At 35.6% G+C, this 20,415-nt stretch overlaps 1 protein-coding gene across 1 annotated transcript in view; it reads left to right on the plus strand.

The window, feature by feature from the left end:
* The first annotated feature begins 12,526 nt into the window (after nt 1-12,526).
* Nucleotides 12,527-20,415, plus strand: part of LOC132273466 (uncharacterized) — a 40,060-nt gene continuing 32,171 nt past the window's right edge. The window contains exons 1-4 of the mRNA XM_059774427.1: nt 12,527-12,803; nt 12,987-13,079; nt 13,702-13,834; nt 14,042-14,145. Of these exons, the coding sequence (XP_059630410.1) occupies nt 13,030-13,079; nt 13,702-13,834; nt 14,042-14,145 (287 nt within the window). The 5' untranslated portion in view covers nt 12,527-12,803; nt 12,987-13,029. The remainder of the gene's footprint in view (nt 12,804-12,986; nt 13,080-13,701; nt 13,835-14,041; nt 14,146-20,415) is intronic.

Raw genomic sequence — 20,415 nt, forward strand, 5'->3', positions numbered from 1 at the left:
GTTTTCAAATTTCCCTTTTTTTGTTCATCTTTGCCTTTTTACTCGTTGGGGGGTCGGATTTTGCATCGGTGGTATTTTTAAGCCATGGACCACTGTAGCACGTCCTAATAGGTATGTTACGTTTGCGTGCATGGTCGTTTCCGGGAAAACCTTCTTCCTTGGTGAAATGAGCCTTCTATGGACTCATTTTGAAACTTTGTTGCATAATCTGATCTAGGGGCTTTCTAGACCTTTCACATCAGTTTTATTTTCTTTTTTCGATATGGTCGCTTAGAAAATGTGATTTTAAGGGGGGTTTCTTCTTCATGTTTTTCCAGAAAATGTCGTCTTGATACCGGAAATCCATTGCAAAGTTCAGCTTCCAGTTTCACATTTAGCAGCTTTAAGACCCTCATGACCATATTTCATGGAGGGATATTTTGGGCATTATACATTGAGTTTTTATTAATTCTCTTTAATGTTATGTAGAAAACTAGATTTCGGGAGGGGTTTCTTTTTCGTGTTTTTCCCGAAAAATTCATCTTCTAGCCTGTTTTTGCTCTCAGTTGCAGACAGATTCTGAAAACAAATCTTGTAGCAGCTTTTTGGATCCTTGACCTAGGCTGATCTAGGGACATTTTAGGGATCTTACAGCGTGTTTTTCTCCGTTCCTTCCACGTTGCTGGGTAGAAAACGTGATTTTAAGGGGGGTTTATTCTTCGTGTTTTTTCAGCAAAACTTGTTTAAGTGTCCATTTTTTGCCTCAGTTCCGAGAAAAAAAATCAAATGTTGCTTGCTATAAAAACACTATTCCTGCCCAGATTTCTTACCCGGAAAATAAGTTGATTTTTTTGAAACTTTGAGGCTTCATATCTTTATTATCCGGATTCCAAATCAAGTGATTTTTGAGTCTAAGTTTATTAATTCTTGCTGGTCTATATAACGATATGCACGGTTGTATCAAATTATATCTGAAAAGATAATTTTACCCCTTGTAAAGTACCCTTGCCGCACTGATTTTAAACCTAAAAGTTGGTTTTTATGAAACTTTGACGTTTCATATCTTCTTCGTCCGGACTCCGAATCAAGTGATTCTTGAGTCTAGATTCATTAATTTTTCCTGGTCTATCTAACGGTATACTCAGTTGCATCCAGTTTTGTCTGAAAAGACCATTTTACCCCTTGCGAAGTACCCTTACTGCATTAATTTCAAACCCAAAAGTTTGATTTTATGAAACTTTAAAGTTTCATACTTTCTTCATCCAAACTCCGAATCAAGTGATTCTTGAGTCCATCTTGATTAGTTTTTCGTTGTCCTTCTAGTGGTATGCTCGGTGGCACCCGAGTCCATAGTTTTCAGAAATAACTATTTTACCTCTAAGGGCTCATTTGTCATATTTTTGATCTTTTGCTTCCGCATCAGTTCTCATTGAGTTTCACGACCTCATGAAAGGTCACTTTGACTTCTTAGAATCTTGTTTTCTATTTTTGCTTCCGCATTCGGATCCGTTATCGGGTCAATCTTCAGTTCATCACAGGACGCACTGGCTTGAAAAACCAGGGCCGTCACAGGTGGTATCAGAGCTCATAGGTTTGAAAACCTTAGGACGACGGGTTTTGGGTACATATCATGCTTGTGTTGCCATGCTCTATGTGTTTAGTTGCTTCTTGATAACTTGTTTACGTGCTTATGTGGACATATGTTTAGAAGTTTACCTTAATTATCACAGCATGATACATATGCTTGTTTACTTTAGTATATTGTATATACTTGTAGATCTCAGCATGTTGTATGTGCTTATCTGCCTTAGTATACGGTATATGTTTGTCGGCTTCTATACATTGTATATGCTTGTTTGTTTTAGCATATTGACTTATGTTTGTCTGCTTAGCATGTTAGTTATTCTTGTCTACTTTAGCGTATTGCATGCACTTGTTATTTTTAGTATGATAGTATGATGCATACATTGACATGCCTTATATGACCTTACTACTTGTGTGAGTATGTAGTCTATTGCTATGTTACATGTCAACTGCTTACTTTTATGTCTTGTTTAGGCATTGTTGGTTGTTCCAGCTTGGTTGGTTGAGATTGATGCTAGGTCATCATCTCTTGGGGTTTTGTGGTAACCTTGATGTGGTGACATCCTTGGGGTCTTGTTTCTAACGTCATGGGACGACGAGTCGAATTGACTCGAGTCCTTCCTTGGGGATTGGAAGTTTTGTCTTTGTAGGCCTTAACGGTGAGGTTCCCGTGCCCTTTCTTCTTAGAATGGTGGTTTTATCTTGTGTGGCATTAGGATTCCACCTTGTGTTTGAGCCAGTCTTAGGAAAGACTTGTAGACTCTTTGTTTCGGGAACCCTAGTGTTCATTCTAGGAGATGATTCACTTCCTTGCGGTGAGGGATTGGACTCATTCGGGTTTTTTAGGATTCACTTTCAGTGAGTTTGTCCTTCTGAGAGGCATTTCATCCCTTCTTGCTTTTGATTTTGTGGGATTGTTATTTGCATAATAATTCTTACATGTTTATATGCCTTGTTGTTTTGAGCATGCCTTAGAAACATGTTAGGGGATGTGACTATTTGATGGCTATGTACTGGTATAGATGGTGTGTTTTCCATTTACTATATCTATTTGTCATGATAGCGTCACAGGTGATGTGTAGTGTGTCTCTGATGTTTGACCCCTATGTGATAGGTAGCATACTTAATTTTCCTTGTACACTATGTGTTTAGTTGTTTGGTACATGGATTTTCATTACGTTTAGTATACTTGTACCTAGTATGCATGTACGTTGCTTATTTTATTTTGTTTTGGGTATAGTATACTTGAGCCTGTATACTTGTCTAACATGGATTTAGTACTGCTTAATATACTTGCGAATGTATACTTGTATATATATATATATAGTATTTCCATATCGATATTTCTTAGTATACTTGTGAATTTATACTTGCATATGTATATATATGTTTCATAACTAATTGTTTTATTAGTTTATCCTTTTTTATCATTCCGCACTGTGCTTGGGGTTGTATGACCTTGGTTGTCGGGATTGTGTGTGTGAGCTTGATCCGATGTCTTGATTCCTAGGCGTAGCCTTATAGTTGGTCAGCGTTAGGATGACGTGGAAGATTTTGGGTGCATTATTTTGTTGGGAGTCGTTGTGACTAGGGCGATGATGATGTTGTTTGATTTATAAAGTCCGATCCATTAGCTTGAAGGCATAAACTTGTCAGGCTTTGGATTCGTGACAGGTGTGGTTGACAACAGTGTTTTGAGACTTGTGGTTGTCAGTTTTTCCAGTATTGAGGATTTAAGGCTTTAAGCGTAACGGTGCCTATGACATTGTTGTCAGGGTTTTGGATTGGCCAGAATAGTCCGGCCGAACATTTTGGACCATATCGCAACTCTCACAGAATGCCTGGTTTCTGTGGTGCTTTTGGTAATGATCATTTTGACATTGATGTCATTTATATCGATAGGTTTCACGGGTAAGCTTGTTGGGGGCAGGTGATGAATTAGGGCTTTATACTGCCATGCTACCGTACAGGTTGTGTGTGGGCGAGTGCTAGTTGTCGTCGATGCTACCTTGCATTACCTAGCTAGTAATGTGAGTGTTGGCGGACACTTGACACTGTGGATGCTACCACACCTTGGGTACGTTGTGGGCGGGTTCTAGTTAGTATTTGTGCTGCCATGTTGCTTCTGGTTGTGTTCCTTGTTTAGTTCTGTAGTTGCCTTGATCTCTTTTGGGTGGTTGACATTGGGTTAGTATATCAATTCGTTGGAGAGGTGACTCACGGTTCGTGGTTTCGTGTCTCTTCGTTGGTCTTGAGACCTTTGGAGTTGTCCTTAGGTACTTTATGATCTGTTCTTTCATGTGACTTTGTGTACGGTCCTTCTTCGGTTCTTCTGGGAATGTTCCTGATTTCGGGGACGGAATCTTTTTAAGGAGGGTAAGTTGTAATGACCCGGTCATTTCCTTCCTTTCCTTTTTCCTCAGAATTTTACAGATGAATTTTTTTCGTTGAAATTTCTTTTCTGAATTTAGTTTCTCGTCGCTTAGCATCGTCTCGAGTGATTGAAAATGGTTTCTGAGACTCTTTCCTTTGGATTGACAATTTCCCTATTTCGTCATTTTCCCTATTTCGTTCTTTTCCCGATTTTGTCTTTTCCCCGTTTGTCACCTTGTTGGCGTAACCTCACTCTTTGTGTTCAGAGTTGGTTTTTTACTTCACGTATCTTCATTCTAAGTGGTTTCCACGAAATACGTATCTTTACTTTTGCAAGAAAGTACTTTGGTTGCTCCCGGTGTCCATAGGGGCATGGATGCACAGTTTTTCATAATCTTTTTTATTTCTTGGGGCATTTTTCGTAAATATCTTTTGAAGATATTTTATTTAAGGGGTTTTTAAGAAAATATTTTTGTAAGATATTTTCATTCTGGGGCATTAGTGCAATTAACCCTTTTTTGGAGGGGCCATTTTGTAATTAATGAAAGTTATTGTAAAATACTTCGTCTGGAGCCTAGATCCTCGTACGGGATTCATTTTCACTTTTCGTCGACTCGTATTCTTGGAATTTCCTTTTGGTCATTTTTCTTCAGTTTTAGGGTTTTTGGCCCCGGTTGCCACCGAACTTGTTCGGGGCATATCTCTCTGCTCAGAACTCAGTTTTTGATGCTGTTTTTTTCGTTATTCATATTTTCCCATTTTGAATCTTTTTCGTTCATGGAGTTTTGCCGTTTGAGCACGTCTGCTCAAATTTTACTTTTTCAGACCCGACGGGGCCCTTTCGGAGCACTTTTTGAGTTTTCTATAAATAGGGGGACTTAAAATTAAAAAGTCATCTTCTCCCTTCTCCATGCACGACCAGAACCTGCTATGGCAGCCCAAGGGGGCTGCCCCCCTTCTTGTTTCATTTGAACCTTCTTCCCTTTGTTAAAAAGTCGAAGTACCTTCGTGTTTTGTGTTTGTCTTGACCACTCGCATCTTTCCCCCTTATTAGAACCCGTTTTTGGCCAAATTTTGAGTTCGGGTTTAAAGTCAAGTTGTGATTTTGATGGGGCTTCTTGTGGGTTCATGTAGATCGTGTTGTCCCCGACAAAACCCTTCGGTATCGTCAAATTCGGAGCACTTTTTTTTCGGTAGGCTTTTAAGATTTTCATCTCAAATTGAGGTAGGGGATGTTTTAGGGTTATATTAATGTTGTATTGATTATTATACAAGCATATACAACTTGTGAGCATGCCTTGTTCAAGTTATAGAATTTAATTTAATTATTTTCTTTGTTTAAGATTTAATTCTCATGATGTTAGGCAACTTAGAATTAACTTGTGGCATGCTAGAAATTTAGGGCTTGATATGGTGGTTGATATATATTAAATTGGGATTATTTGAATAAGAATTACAAATTTTATTTAATATTTATCTTTTGTGAAAGTTTAATTCACCTAGTTGTATCAAGCATGGAATCAACTTGTAATGTGATATTAAAGTAGGCCTTGGTGAGTTCTCTAATATATATTAAATTGAGGACATTTAGATATGTTTGAAAATCTAGAAAAAATTAATTAATTAGCTGAATTAATTTTATTTTTAAGTGTTGTAGTCACTTAAATTGATTTTGGGTATAATATATGTGAAGACTATGCTATGTCCCTTGACATATATTAATTTCAGTTTATTTGAGATTAATATGAAATCTAGACACTTTTCATGTTAGGTTGAAAATCCCTTTTAATGTAGTGAAATTAATTACCTTGTGAGTATATAACTAATTGGATGTATAATTAGTACTTGTGGCCTTTTAAAATGGTAATTGGAGTTAGCATGATGTAGAATATCATTGACTTGTAAAGCTTGTTTAAATATATCTTGTGTAAATATATAGCTTGTTAGAATACTACAATTATTTACCTTGAAAGCTTGTTACTAAATTGAAGCTTATTTAGTACTTGTGGCTTAGGATAGTAATGTGACTCAATTGCTGTAAAATATTCTTACTTTGTATTTAAATTGCGTATTGAGAGCATGATATGTCATATGCTATTTAGACTTGAATCTAGGACATGATTTGTGTGAATTCAACCTTACTTGTGCATGTAAATTGATTCCTAGACATTAATTGAGATTTATAAGTTTGGTTTAACTCATTGATTTTGCATAAGTTTTGAACTTATTGTTTTTGGAGGCTTGTAAGGATCATACTCATGTGATGGCTAGGGTTTGGCCCTAGTACGGATTCATGAGTCTCCTAAGTCATATGAAGTATGCAATAAGTAGTACCTTGTGGGTCGTAATTACCTGGAATAACTTATACACGTGCGCACTAGGTAGTACCTTGCGGGCTAGTAACCCGAAATAACTCGATTGGTCTGCAGCCAAGGATCCTAGTCTTTCCACTATTTGATTTCGCATTTAATTCCAAGTTGTTAATCATAGATTACTTGTAGCTTGAGAATTAATGCTTGCTTTGGATATTTGAATCTTATTTAGTATACTTGAAACTGTATACTTGTTTTGTGCATTTAGATCTCATATAGTGTACTTGAACTTGTATGCTTGCTCTGTGAGTTTAGATTTCATTTAGTATGCTTGTGCCGTGTATACTTGTCTTAGGCGTATCACTCTTAGCTTAGTATACTTATGTCGGTATACTTGATTTACGAGATTTTCATATAAAATGCATACTTGTTTAAATATGCTTAGACATTGCATGACTTGTCTTAATGTGGTTTAGTATATTTAGAAATGTATGCTTGTATGTTGTATAACGTGTTTAACATTATTTAGTATACTTGAGCATGTATACTTGTATGCCGTTGTTCACTTTAAATTGCATGAGTAGCTTAGGATGCTCCCTGAGTCTCATTTTGATATAGACGTTAAGTGGCATGAGCCCCTTTGACATGTTTCACTTTAAAGTGATATAATTGTAAAATGCTAGGCGATGCATGCTCATCTCCTACGAGTAGCTTTATGTTACTCACCCACGTAGTGGAGACATTTTTCAGGTACCCAGATCAGGATTTGGGATTCACATCATGCTTGGATGATTTGTAAACTTGAATTTCTCATTTCATGTAAATGTTGGCTTGAAATGCCATTTATTGCTTTATATGTCAAAATGTGTAAATTTGATTATATTTTTGTAATGTGTATATAAGTACACTCTTTACAATATATTTGACATGTATGAGATGAGGCCATAGGCCAATGACATCTAATTTGTATCCTATGTAACTTTTAACTTCATGAAATATTATGAAAATATTAAAAAATGCCGAGTCATTACTTCACAATGCTTGCATCGGGTATGGGAATTCCATTTTTATTCTTTCATAGGGTCTCATTAATCATGTATGAAGTGTGGCCAAGGGCCAAACGGTAATTTGAAATCATTTGTTAATTTTGGTTTTCAAATTTCCCTTTTTTTGTTCATCTTTGCCTTTTTGCTCGTTGGGGGGTCGGATTTTGTATCGGTGGTATTTTTAAGCCATGGACCATTGTAGCATGTCCTAATAGGTATGTTACGTTTGCGTGCATGGTCGTTTCCGGGAAAACCTTCTTCCTTGGTGAAATGAGCCTTCTATGGACTCATTTTGAAACTTTGTTGCATAATTTGATCTAGAGGCTTTCTAGACCTTTCACATTAGTTTTATTTTCTTTTTTTGACATGGTCGCTTAGAAAATGTGATTTTAGGAGGGGTTTCTTCTTCATGTTTTTCCAGAAAATGTTGTCTTGATACCGGAAATCCATTGCAAAGTTCAGCTTCCAGTTTCACATTTAGCAGTTTTATGACCCTCATGACCAGATTTCTTGAAGGGGTATTTTGGGCATTCTACATTGAGTTTTTTTTTGAATTCTCATGTTTGTCACATAGAAAACTCGATTTTGAGAGGGGTTTCTTTTTCGTGTTTTTCCCGAAAAATTCATCTTCTAGCCCGTTTTTGCTCTTAGTTGCGGACAGATTCTGAAAACAAATCTTGTAGCAGCTTTTTGGGTCACTCTTGACCTAGGCTGATTTAGGAGCATTTGAGGGATCTTACGGCATGTTTTTCCCGTTCCTTCAGCGTTGCCGGGTGGAAAACGTGATTTTAAGGGGGGTTTCTTATTCGTGTTTTTCCAGAAAAACTAGTTTAAGGGTCTGTTTTTTGCCTTAGTTCCGAGAAAAAAAATCAAATGTTGCCTGCTGTAAAAACACTATTCCTGCCCAGATTTCTTACCCAGAAAATAAGTTGATTTTTTTGAAACTTTGAGGCTTCATATCTTTATTATCCGGACTCCAAATCAAGTGATTTTTGAGTCTAAGTTTATTAGTTCTTGCTGATCTATATAACGGTATGCACAGTTGCATCAAATTATATCTGAAAAGACCATTTTACCCCTTGTAAAGTACCCTTGCCGCACTGATTTTAAACCCAAAAGTTGATTTTTATGAAACTTTGACGTTTCATATCTTCTTCGTCCGGACTCCGAATCAAGTGATTCTTGAGTCTAGATTCATTAATTTTTCCTGGTCTATCTAACGGTATGCTCAATTGCATCTATTTTTGTCTGAAAAGACCATTTTACCCCTTGCGAAGTACTCTTGCTGCATTGATTTCAAACTCAGAAGTTTGATTTTATGAAACTTTGGAGTTTCATATTTTCTTCATCCAGACTCCGAATTAAGTGATTCTTGAGTCCATCTTGATTAGTTTTTCGTTGTCCTTCCAGTGGTGTGCTCGGTGGTACCCGAGTCTATGGTTTTCATAAATGACTATTTTACCCCTGGGGGCTTATTTGTCATATTTTTTGTCTTTTGCTTTCGCATCAGTTCTCATTGAGTTCCATGACCTCATGAAAGGTCACTTTGACTTCTTAGAGTCTTGTTTTCTATTTTCGCTTCCGCATTCGGATCCGTTATCGGGTCAATCTTCGGTTCATCACAGGACGCACTGGCTTGAAAAACCAAGGCCTTCACAAGGATGTTGACGGAAAACTTAGAGACGGTGGTTTAGAGTTTCAAAATCTAAAACTAAAGGCAAGTCTCTGTTCTACTCTTTCCCTTAAATCTGTGTTTTGTGCATGCCTAGCTAGACTCCAGGGGTTTAATGAATGCTAAAATTGAGTAATTATGCATGCTTAATTGGACTAAAACAGAGGGTGTATGATTTTGTTTTCATATTCATGTTTTGAATGATTCTGGAAATTCTTGGTGCAATTGATGTTTAAGTTTAATCTTTGCATGTTAAAACATCTAAAATAATTTATTATGGACGTATGGGACTTAGGTTGAAGTTTAGTGGCCATAACAATGAAGTTTTAGGGTTTACAAAGGTTGAACAGACGAAGAAGACGACTTCAGCAACAACTCAGCCGACTAAGTTGGGAACTCAGCCTGCTTAGTTAGGAACTCAGCCTGTTCAGTTGGGAACTCAGCCTGCTCAGTTGGACCGGGACCTGGATTTTGGTTTTAATTGCCCCGAATTATTTCTAAACCTATTTTAATTAATCTAAATGGGTTTAATGGACTTAGGAAGATCCTAGAATGCATCTTATATTTATATATGCAAAGAAGGTGGACGGTTTGAAAATTAAATAACTTATACATTGTTTAGATCGGATGGAAGGGTAAATTTAATTGCTCTGACAATTGAAATTAAGGTTTAAACGGATTAAACAATGTTCATGAAACGTTATATTTGTTTATCTGAGATGTATGTTAGTGACTTAGAGGGTAAGTTAGCTGCATGCTATTTAAACTATGGTATTGCTTAAATAAATGCAATAGTTATCTGTATGATGTGTATCATATTATCTGTGAATTAAATTAAGGTATTATTTTTTATATTGCATCATTTATTGGACTAAATGGTTTAATTTTGTATCATAATATTTCTGGTTTAATTAATGTGTTATTATTTTGTTGCATCATTTGTTGGACTGGATGGATTAATGCACCGGTATGGGACGGTGGCATTCTAGGGACGGATTAACCGAAGATGTTAAATCCTACCTAATCTGGATTGAGGTATAGATTAACCACAAAGGTTAAATCCATCTCCTACTTGTGTCATGTCAATAAAATAATTGAATGACCTACTTTGATTTCTGGATGGATTGTTATACATATATCAGACCACTATATTAGATGGATGATATTTTGTATTAGGAGTATACGGACTTTATATATTTATGATATGACCAATAGGCCTGTGGTCTAGTGGTATTAGACTCCTATCTCTAAAAGGAGGTCAGGAGTTCGAACCTCAGTGGAGGCAGTGTGTGTGAGTCCCAACTATGAAAATATATATATATATATATATATATATATTTATAATATGGTGCCATGGTATGAGTTGAGTCTCAGAACTATGGTTAGGGTGCATATATCGCCTAGGATGGATAACTAGACATAGGTGTTGTTCCCTGGTAGGTCTAGGTACTCATGCCCACCTTTGGGTGCGTTTTTGCATGTTGCCTTCTATTCAGGTTGAGACAGACCTATTGGACTAGCGAGCATCCTAGAGTGTGTAATATATACATATATGGACTACTCTAGATATTGTTGAGCTATCTAGGATGTATCTACATATCGGATTTCTGTATGGATCGTAGTAAGGTAGGACTTACATGTAGGCCTGACCCACTTTCTTATTTTTTCAGGTGTTCGTCAGTTCCAGGGTTAAAACTTGGGCGTGCAGAGCAGATACTGACACCCATTCCTCTGATTACGTAGGATTGCTTTCTATGTTTAGTTTTACATTATACTTCAGTTGTTTTAGTTTTAGTTTGGGATTTTAATAAGGGGTCCACTGGTTGGATTCCTGAGTTGTATAGATTGGAGGTTCTGGAAAGTTTGGTTTTAATGATAAACGATTGAGGATTTTATTATGTAGTATTCGTTCAACGTTATTATTTATTTCTTCTTAATTCATTTTGTAATCTGTATTCGTTTTAAATATTAATTGTTTGATATTCTTTCAGGTTTGGGCTTGGGTTGATCAACTCGTGTCTCGGATCCGGGGGGTATCACAGCGAATCTCTTCGTATGACGCATTTTATTGACAATTGGTTGGTAGTCTGGTTTATCTCACTTTCACTCGTCCAAACATCTTTTATGTCGTCCATATAGCTAGTCAGTTCATCGCTATGCCTAGATTTACTCAGCTTGCCGCAGTTCTTTGCATCCTTTGTTATCTCAAAGGCACTATGTTTCAAGGGTTTCATTTCTCTTCTTAGTCATCACTTGTTCTCCATGCCTATTCAGATACAGAATGGGCAGGAGATCTCACTGATCGTCATTCCACCATAGGCTTTTGTTTCTTTCTTGATGATTCACTCATCTCTTGGCGCAACAAGAAACGTATTGTGGTTGTTCAATCTAGTACAGAAGCTGAGTATATGAAACTTGCTAATACTACTCTGAGCTTCTATAGTTGCACTGGCTCCTTCAGGACCTGAGAGTTTCCTCATTCACTGCCATTCCTATCTATTGTAATAATAGGAGTGCAATATAGATTAGATTGCACAATGATATATTTATAGATTATATTATATACTAGGGTTATGGTTTTCTGTATTATATAGCCGTCTTCACCCTTTATTACCATTAATAACATTAACATGTGTGGTTTTCTTATTCTGGAATCTCATCTCATGTGACATCTCTTTATAAACCTCATTGGACTATTGTATTACTTATTTAAATATACAATTAAGATATTCAACAAAAAGTAATGATTTTAAAAATTAAAAAATAAAAAACTAAAATAAAAAACCACTTTTCTTCAAGTTAGATCATAATCCAAGATTTTTCTAAAAATCACTCAAAAACTTTTTAAAGTTACTCCTTCCAACCTTTCCATCCAATTGAAATATTTGACTAAATTAAAGTTCTATGGTTTTGATTAAAATTCTTTTCAAAACCATAGAACATACACATTTTAGTTTTAGATTCAAACTTTGTGGTTTTTTAAATTCTTAAATTCATCAACACATATAAAATCCTAAAATTCTTAAATTTAGGTATGAATTCCCAAATAACATATAAATCAAATTTTCAAGAATGAGATTTCGTAAAACCCTAGAAGTCAACCTTCCAACTTAAAGTCTTATAAATAGCTAAAAACCACACCTTTCAAACACTAATTCAATTTTAAATTCTAATTTACATAAAAATTAGGTCGTGGTCATAAAAATTCAAATTCAAATTCAAATTAGGTCTACATTATCATATCGGATATATGAATAACAGATTATACATTATATTAATAGATCAAATTGATCATAATAAATATTAATTTGTTCATCTAATAGATTATTGGATTTAAAAAAAGTTAACATTTTCTAAAATTAATATTCTAATTCATATCAAGTTATGTGATGGATTCTTATCACCTACTGACACACCAAGTTACAACTTACAAGATACAATCAGGATATTGGTCTCTTTTTTAGAGAGTTGATCGCAAAATCACGCGATACAATATTTTGCATTTTTACAATTTTTGTTTTTGTTTTTGTTTTTGCTATTAAAAATGTTGCAATTTGCCCCCTCTGGAATAAGGCCAGGCAAGCCCACAGGATGAATCTTGGTCCTGGTCGGCAATAGACCACAAAGTCCACCACGGCGCACTTTAGAAATTGGTAGTTCTACAGTACGCATCATCTTTCCAATCATCGTCTCAAAGACAAAAACTATATCCAAGTCTCCAAGAGTAATTAGAATATACATATATATATATATATATATAGATCCTTCGTCAGCAAGTAAAATTGGGGGTGGGGGAATTAAACGCGTCCCATCCGTTTATAGAGGAGCAGGTAATAGGTATGTATCATATATATATATAAAATATGTTATGTATATATATTTCTTCTCATCTTTAGTTTTTCGCTAATAAAGGAATTGGTAATAGTAAAGTAACAACAATCTGTGATTCAAATTCTCTCAAGTAATTAATTATTCACGGATCGCTTTATTTCAATTACTTACCTCTATTATTATTATTAGGGGTTGCGAATTGTGATCTGTGAGCTTCTGGAGTGGTTCAGTCATGTCGATGCTCGATTCCTTATTCAACAAGGGCTTCAAAGCGGCTAGATGGTATAATTTCTCCAAATTCTTTTCTTTTTCGTTTTATTTTTGCCTTAAAGCTAGGGAATTTTCAGTTTCTCCTTTTCTACATGCTGTGTTTGGTTGCTGAGAAATTGTAAATTCTGAAATCTGGCCTTTTTTATTTTATTTTATTTTATTTTAAATTCCCCGTCTTAGTTATATGTAGTTCTTAACGTACTTGGCTTGGTTTAGACGTGTAATTACTTTGTGAGAAACCGAATGGGCATAAAACACAAGGATGACATTTTAAATCTCAGTTTTCCAGACAACCAAACGGGTCAAGTTTCAGACTTTCACAAATTTCTTTTTGTTCCCACTTTCGTTTCCTGTAATTGATTACAGTGCTGAATTAGCTCAATTGTAATCATATTGGTGGTATTAGTTTACCTCAATTGTTCTTGGTTGCGTTCTTTACTTATCAAAATAATGGTAATAATAATATTGGGATATATATGCACCCACCCAAAAAGCAGATGTTTGAATTATAGATAAATGCTGTTTCAAAGATGTACTACATCTTCATTTATGTATGTAGTTTTGTATGTAATTTGTTGGTCTGAAACTTGGCGTAACTTGGGGTTTCTAACATGAACTTATATGTGATCTACAGTAAGACCCTACTAAAACTGACGATTCCACGCATAAAGTTGTTGAGGAATAGGAGAGAGATACAGATAAAGCAGATGCGACGAGACATTGCGAAGCTTCTTGAGACTGGTCAAGAAGCCACAGCTCGGATTCGGGTAAAGACCAGTTTTACCGTTCGACCCTTACTTGATGCTTATGTGTATTTCTCTGACCACATAAACTCAATGCCTTTGAAGGATTACTGTATGTGAAATACTTATATGGATTACTCTTATCAAAAAAAAAAAAAAAAAGAAAAAGAAAACTTATAAGGATTATGCTTGCGTTGTGTTATTTATTCTCTTCTGATATTTCCCATTCAGGTTGAGCATATTATAAGAGAAGAGAAAATGATGGCTGCACAAGAAATAATTGAGCTATTTTGTGAGCTTATTACTGTCCGTCTTCCAATTATTGAAACACAGAGGTATACTTCCTAGTTAAATTTGTATTTAGTACATGTTTTGCTCGTTCTCTTCCTAATTATAATATTGTCAGTTTATCACTATGAAATTTCATCCAAGTTCATTGTTTTATATATTTAATCACTTGACAGAACTAACTAGAATAATTTGGTTATGAAGCCTTGCTAAATAGGGTTGATGTCAATTTCAGGTACATAAATTTCCATTGAAAATAAAAATTTGGGTTTTCTTTTTGCATGAATAGCCACTTTGAAATTGATAAACAAGTTAGTAAAATTCAACGCCACTTTCTATTTGAAAATTAATTGGAAAATTTAAGAATGCAAAAAAAAAATCAGTCTGACAAATTTGGCAACTTCAAATCTGGGCCTGAGATATATTGCTTGGAAATTTGTTGGCTATTTATCCATCATAATTCTCACAACTCATTTATGTATAAAATTTTATATTACTTCGTTATTACATTGTGATAATATTTCTTCATAACACCTATGGTGAAAGTTCTTTCTAGTTCTAGGTTTACATATGAAAATGTGACTGGAAGTTTGAGTTCAACAATAACTGCTTAAAATTATGTTTGGTATATATTAGTGGAAACAAAGACTAGTTGCGAGACATAACAGACCAATAAATTTGCAATGCCCTCCAGTGATGTGATACTATATGTATATGTATATGAACTGCTTACCCTACCCCTCTCCAATTGATGTTTTCACAAGGAAGTGTCTCATTTATAAGTTGTAAAGGATAATTTATACAGTGTTCTACATCAGCCTTGCCTTTTTCCCATATGGATGGTGTTGGCAACGTGAATTCTTTTTTCCGTTCTTTCCTATTATTCACCATGCTTCTCTTAGATTTAATTTTTAAAAATAATTTTTAATTACCTCATCTCGTGTAAATTTTGGTCAGCCTCTTTGTTGCTTACCTTTTTGGCAAACAACTCTTCCTTTTCTAACCAGTGCATCATTGGGTCTATGTTGAATATGGCCATACCACTTAGTCTACTTTCTCTAATTTTATCATTTAGAGGCTTTATACCTAAACACCCCTCACACTTTAATCTTTTCTCTTCTAGTTACTCCTTTCATCCAACATAGAATCCTCATTTACACTACATGGATGCGTTGTTCATGTGTTTTTTTTTTTTCAATGCCGAACATTCTGCTGCATACAATATAGCTGGCCTAATAACCGTTCTATAGTTATTTTTTTATTTTATTTTATTTTATTTATTTTATTTTAACTTATCTGGTATTCGTTTGTCACAAAGGATACCACTATGTTGTTTCCATTTTGTCCAGCTTGCTCCAACCCTACTTACTACATCACCATCTATCTCCCCATCATTTTGTAATATTGTTTCTAGGTGATGAAAATAGTTATTTTGAGTAACTCTTTGGTCTTAAATTGTAGTATTTATATTGTTATCATTTGTTCCTTTATCAAATTTACATTCCTTATGTTCTGTTTTAGTTTTACTAGTTTTTAAGCCTCTTGCTTCTATTGCCTTTCTCCATATTTCTAATTTTGTTGCTAAGGCTTCCTTATACACGAAGATTATGTCATCCGCAAATAACATAATGCAATGTTTTCTTGAAGACCTTTTGTTATATTGTCTCATACTATTGCAAATAGGTAAAACACAAGTGTATATGGTGCACCGGAAAAGGTTTTCATTTGTATATGACACTTTTAATGTGACACTCTCAGAAAAAATTCTCAAAATGTGTCATTTATTATAATAATTATTATTTTCATACTTAAATTACTACAATTTGAACAAATGAATTAAAATAAAGAAGCAAAGATAATAAATGAAGGGTAATGGATCTGTGAACTATGTGCATACGGGTATCTGGTCCTCCATTCTATGTATTTCTGAGCCGGCAGTCTACATGGCACAATGACAAAGGCATATGTGTCAGTCCTTCGGATCTACAAGTTGGTTCCTACCTCTAATTGATGGATGCCATAGATCCACGTTTCAGATCATGACATATGTTGAGTCTGCATGAAACTTCGAGCAGATCTATCCCAGAGTCGGTGCATATAGTGTGCATATAGCGCTTGTCCGAGTTGTTTTGTCAAATGGGCACAAGAGTAAAGAGTTATTTTTGCTATTGCATGCCTACATGAGTACATAGTAAATCCAACTTTTGGTGTGCAGTTGGCTCTCCTAACTAACTTGCTACTCACCTTCATTCTAGCCAACAGTCTTTTGGCTACATGGTGTCACCTCATGAGGTTAGACTGTGCACTTCGCCCACAAAATTAGTGTTGTCTGATGATCTCTACCTTGATTTGTCCATTGATGCACACCTTGCATTATCTAGATTGGGAACAAGACTCAAGGAGCTTTTCGATCTCTGTTCTCTGCCTCACACAGTGAGGCGCTAGTTCACATGGGACCATATGAGCACTTGATGTTGTGGTTGAAGGCTTGAAGCATAAGAGTCTGCTGAGGAGCTCCTTGTGGTATATGCCTCGCCTGTCTTAGAGACAGAGAAACATCATTTGACTTCCAAAAGTATTGTCTTAAGGATGTTAGTATTCTCTGTTGGACCATGCTATTAATAGGTATTACATATTAGTGTTACTTATTGCCATGCCACGTATTTGATTCCACTACTCCACATACTGTTGAGTGAACAGTATGCCTCACATATTTGCCATTCATGTGGCATCACATAAATGGCCACATGGCCCTCTTGTAGCTCAAAACGAGGCATTCTTTAAGGTTAATACTTTCCACACTCCAATTTATGAGTGAACTCAGCTACATAGGACATGTGGTCGCCCAGAACATGCACATGACACCACCCTGTACTTCAAAATGGGAAGAAGAGCAAGAATTCTCTCTTTTGCGCACTTTGCTTTCCTAACTCATGTGGTCTCTTTAACCGAGACAACGCTTTTCTGATCACATGGTGTCCTACCTCCATGGTGTTAGGATGATTTTTCGGTCACATAATCAGTTTTTCCTAGTGAGATCAACCTTGCTCCCTCCCATCTAACAAAAACATCTCAACACATTCTACATGGATGCACCTCCTGCTCGCTATTTGTTGGGACTGGGATTCAGGGAGCTCCTTGAGCTCTAAATGCGGCTTTGATCTCCCTTCTTGTTACATCATAGATCACTTACGATCTTATGAGTACTTGGCTTGGTGGTGGAATCATTGGTTGAGGTGTCCCTCCTGCATTCTACACCTCAGACCGTCTTTAAGAGGGAGACATATCATAACTTCTGAAAGCATATACCTTAACAATGTGGCAACATCCCATTGGACCATGATGTTAACACGTGATAGCAGCATATTGGATCATGCTTTAAAGACGTGGCAGTATCCTATGGAATGACCCTATTGTGTCTCATTGGACCGCCTCTTTTTGTTCCATTTGTTGCCACCTTACTGCCTTGTTGCTATCCTATTGCATTGCATCACTGCAAGTGTCAGCAACTCATTGGTGGCATTAAGGGGGCGTGGCAGCATTCCATTAGGACCTCAGGTTGGCCTGAGCACTCAGGGAGGAGTCCCAAGCCTGGTCCTCAGAGGATCAGGCTAGGACCAAGCCCTGGGCCACTAGGCTGGGTTTTTGCTTGGCACGATGAATGCCTAATATCCGGATATATGTACTATGTGTGTATATATATATGTATATATTTATTTATGTTTTGAAGAAGTGTTACATATATACACTACACATCAGCTGATCTGATCAGAATAGGTCAGATCCTAAGAAATCTTTTAATAGTTAAGAAATAAAACCTAATTTCCGAAAATCTTGGACCTAGTGAAAATTTAAAAGCAAGTGATACCATATGAAAAACTTGCACCTAAGAAAACCCAAAAACAGTAATGGAGAAAAAGGGAAAACAAGTATATGGATACATATGATGGGTTTAAATCAAATCACCTGACTCAGAATAAAAATTAATTTATCATATATTCATTTTAGATAGAAAAAAAGAAAAGTATCAATACCACATATCAGAAGTAAAGCAATCAGTAAGAAAAGAAAAATTCACAAGAAGTGTAATTGAAAGGGATTGGAGAGATACTTAAAGAAAATCTAGAGAAAATACTCACCATTGTTACTACTGTAGTTAAATTTTGATGACGACAGTTTCAGCTGAAACAATATCTAGAGAAAACACTTGCCATTATTGTTTGTTCACCTCCAAGACACCATCACTTGAAAGTGGGTGCTCTGATCTTGATTGTGCTCTGTTACTTTGTTTCTGTTTCTAGAAAATAAAGCAAGGTGGGGAGGAAGATTATAAGGTAGCATGGCATAAGGATTTGTTTGGATTTTTTGTTTTTCATGTTTATTAGTTTTGTATTTGTATGTATATATATGTAGGTGTTTGTGTAAACACTTGTTGGAAATTTGGAGTCTAGAGCCTTCATGGAAAAAGTTCTGAGTAGAAACAAAAGGATGGTTGAGAGAATCATTAAAGAAAGAATTACCCTCAAGTGGGTAAGTCACTTGTCCCTACTGCCTCAGGAGGCATCAAATCTAAGGTTTGACTTCTCGGGGGATGGGGTGGGGTGTGAGTATCAACTAGGGAAAAAAAAATCATTAAATAAAGAATTGTAACAAGAAAATTAATTGCCAAAGCATATACTTGAAATAGAACATGTTAAATATATAGCTGGACTATGTGTGCTAGATATTTGTTACATATATAACTCATATATAATATATATATATATATATATATATATATATATATATATATCTTTTGTTTTTGTTTTTTTACCTTCCAAATGTGTACTTGCACCATATGTTCATATAATATGTATAAGAGCTTAATATATGTAACTATTAGTGTCTGTGTGTTTGAGGACCGATTAGTTCTAGGATCTCGTCAAATATCCTTATATATAGTACATGAAAGAACTAAATAAAGTATTTAAGTATATATAACAATTATTCAAGTATATAAATAAGTTTTAAGTATATGCATACATGTATATATAAACTTAAAATAACAATTTTAGCTATTTTTGCAAGGGCCCAAAGACCACGATTTACGGGTTTGATATCTATTTATCTTGGTCTGGCCTTACTCAAAGAATTAGTGAGATTACATTGGGTTGGCCGAACCCTGGACTAAGCTCAAGATTTTTTGGCTGGTGTGTGTTACTCCCACTACATATGGCCTCACAAATTTACTATAAATAAAGGTTCTACTTGTCACGTATTTTTGCAATTAGAGAGTAAAAACTTAGTCCACCAAAAATGAAAATGTGTAATAGTTATTTATCAAAAAAAAAAAAAAAAAATTGAAAATGTGTAATAGGAGTCCAAACATGTCCCCAGGTAAAGCTTGCAGGCACCAAATCATGTCAAACCACACACAGACCAAGTGGGTAGTCCATGAACGCACCCAACTGGAAAACACTTCCTGCAATAAAAATATGGAAACGTAGCCTTGAAGCCTGAGCTTGAGTATGTGATGTAGGACAAAGAACATGTTCAAATAGAAGAAAGCAAATAAGAGTTGTGGGCTGGAAATTCATAAAATAAAGCTAAGATTCAAGGGTTGTTAGTAGAGAAGAAGGATTGAAAATAACAAATAAAACCCTATTGGAATCATTCCAACAGGGCCTAGGTATCACAACTAGAGAAGGCGTCACACCCTCGAAATTTGTGAATCACTCACAAAGAAACCACAAAGGATATTTTTATTCATTCATTGACTGCGTAATCAAAATTACATAATATCCTTTTTATAATGAGGGATGACCCTTGGATTACCCTACAATGGGGGTAATCAAAAGTTGACTCTAGCTTAATAAAGTAACAAATAACTTAATTGATGCAATTTAATATAATTGATGCAATTTACCAAAGCAATGAAATTTCACCATAATTAATGCAATTACCAAAATAATGCAATTTGACCAAATCCCCTAATCATGCAACACTCCAAGTGGACCCCCCATAGTCTAGCATGTGACAAATTAAGGTTTGAGCCTTAGAACCCTCCTTGCCACGCCTTTAATATACTTTAAAAGGCTGCTGCCACTGTTCTCTACCAATTCTCCCCGGCTTGGAAAAACTCGACCCTGGCGAGGTAAATGCATGAAATTGTTCAGAGTTCTGGAGCTAGATGTTGGAACTCACTGTCACTAATCCACGTACAATCAGAAAGTGGCCGTCCTTTCCACTTATTGAGGAATTTTTGATAACTGCTTGTTCTTGTTGAAACAAGTTGGTGATCAACAACATCTTCTATTTCCTCCTTTAAACGTGGAGCT

This window comes from Cornus florida, unplaced genomic scaffold (assembly GCF_030987335.1).
Source record: "Cornus florida cultivar Cherokee Brave unplaced genomic scaffold, ASM3098733v1 CherokeeBrave_3.0.0_Hap2_Chr09, whole genome shotgun sequence".
In the NCBI taxonomy this organism is placed as follows: Eukaryota; Viridiplantae; Streptophyta; class Magnoliopsida; order Cornales; family Cornaceae; genus Cornus; species Cornus florida.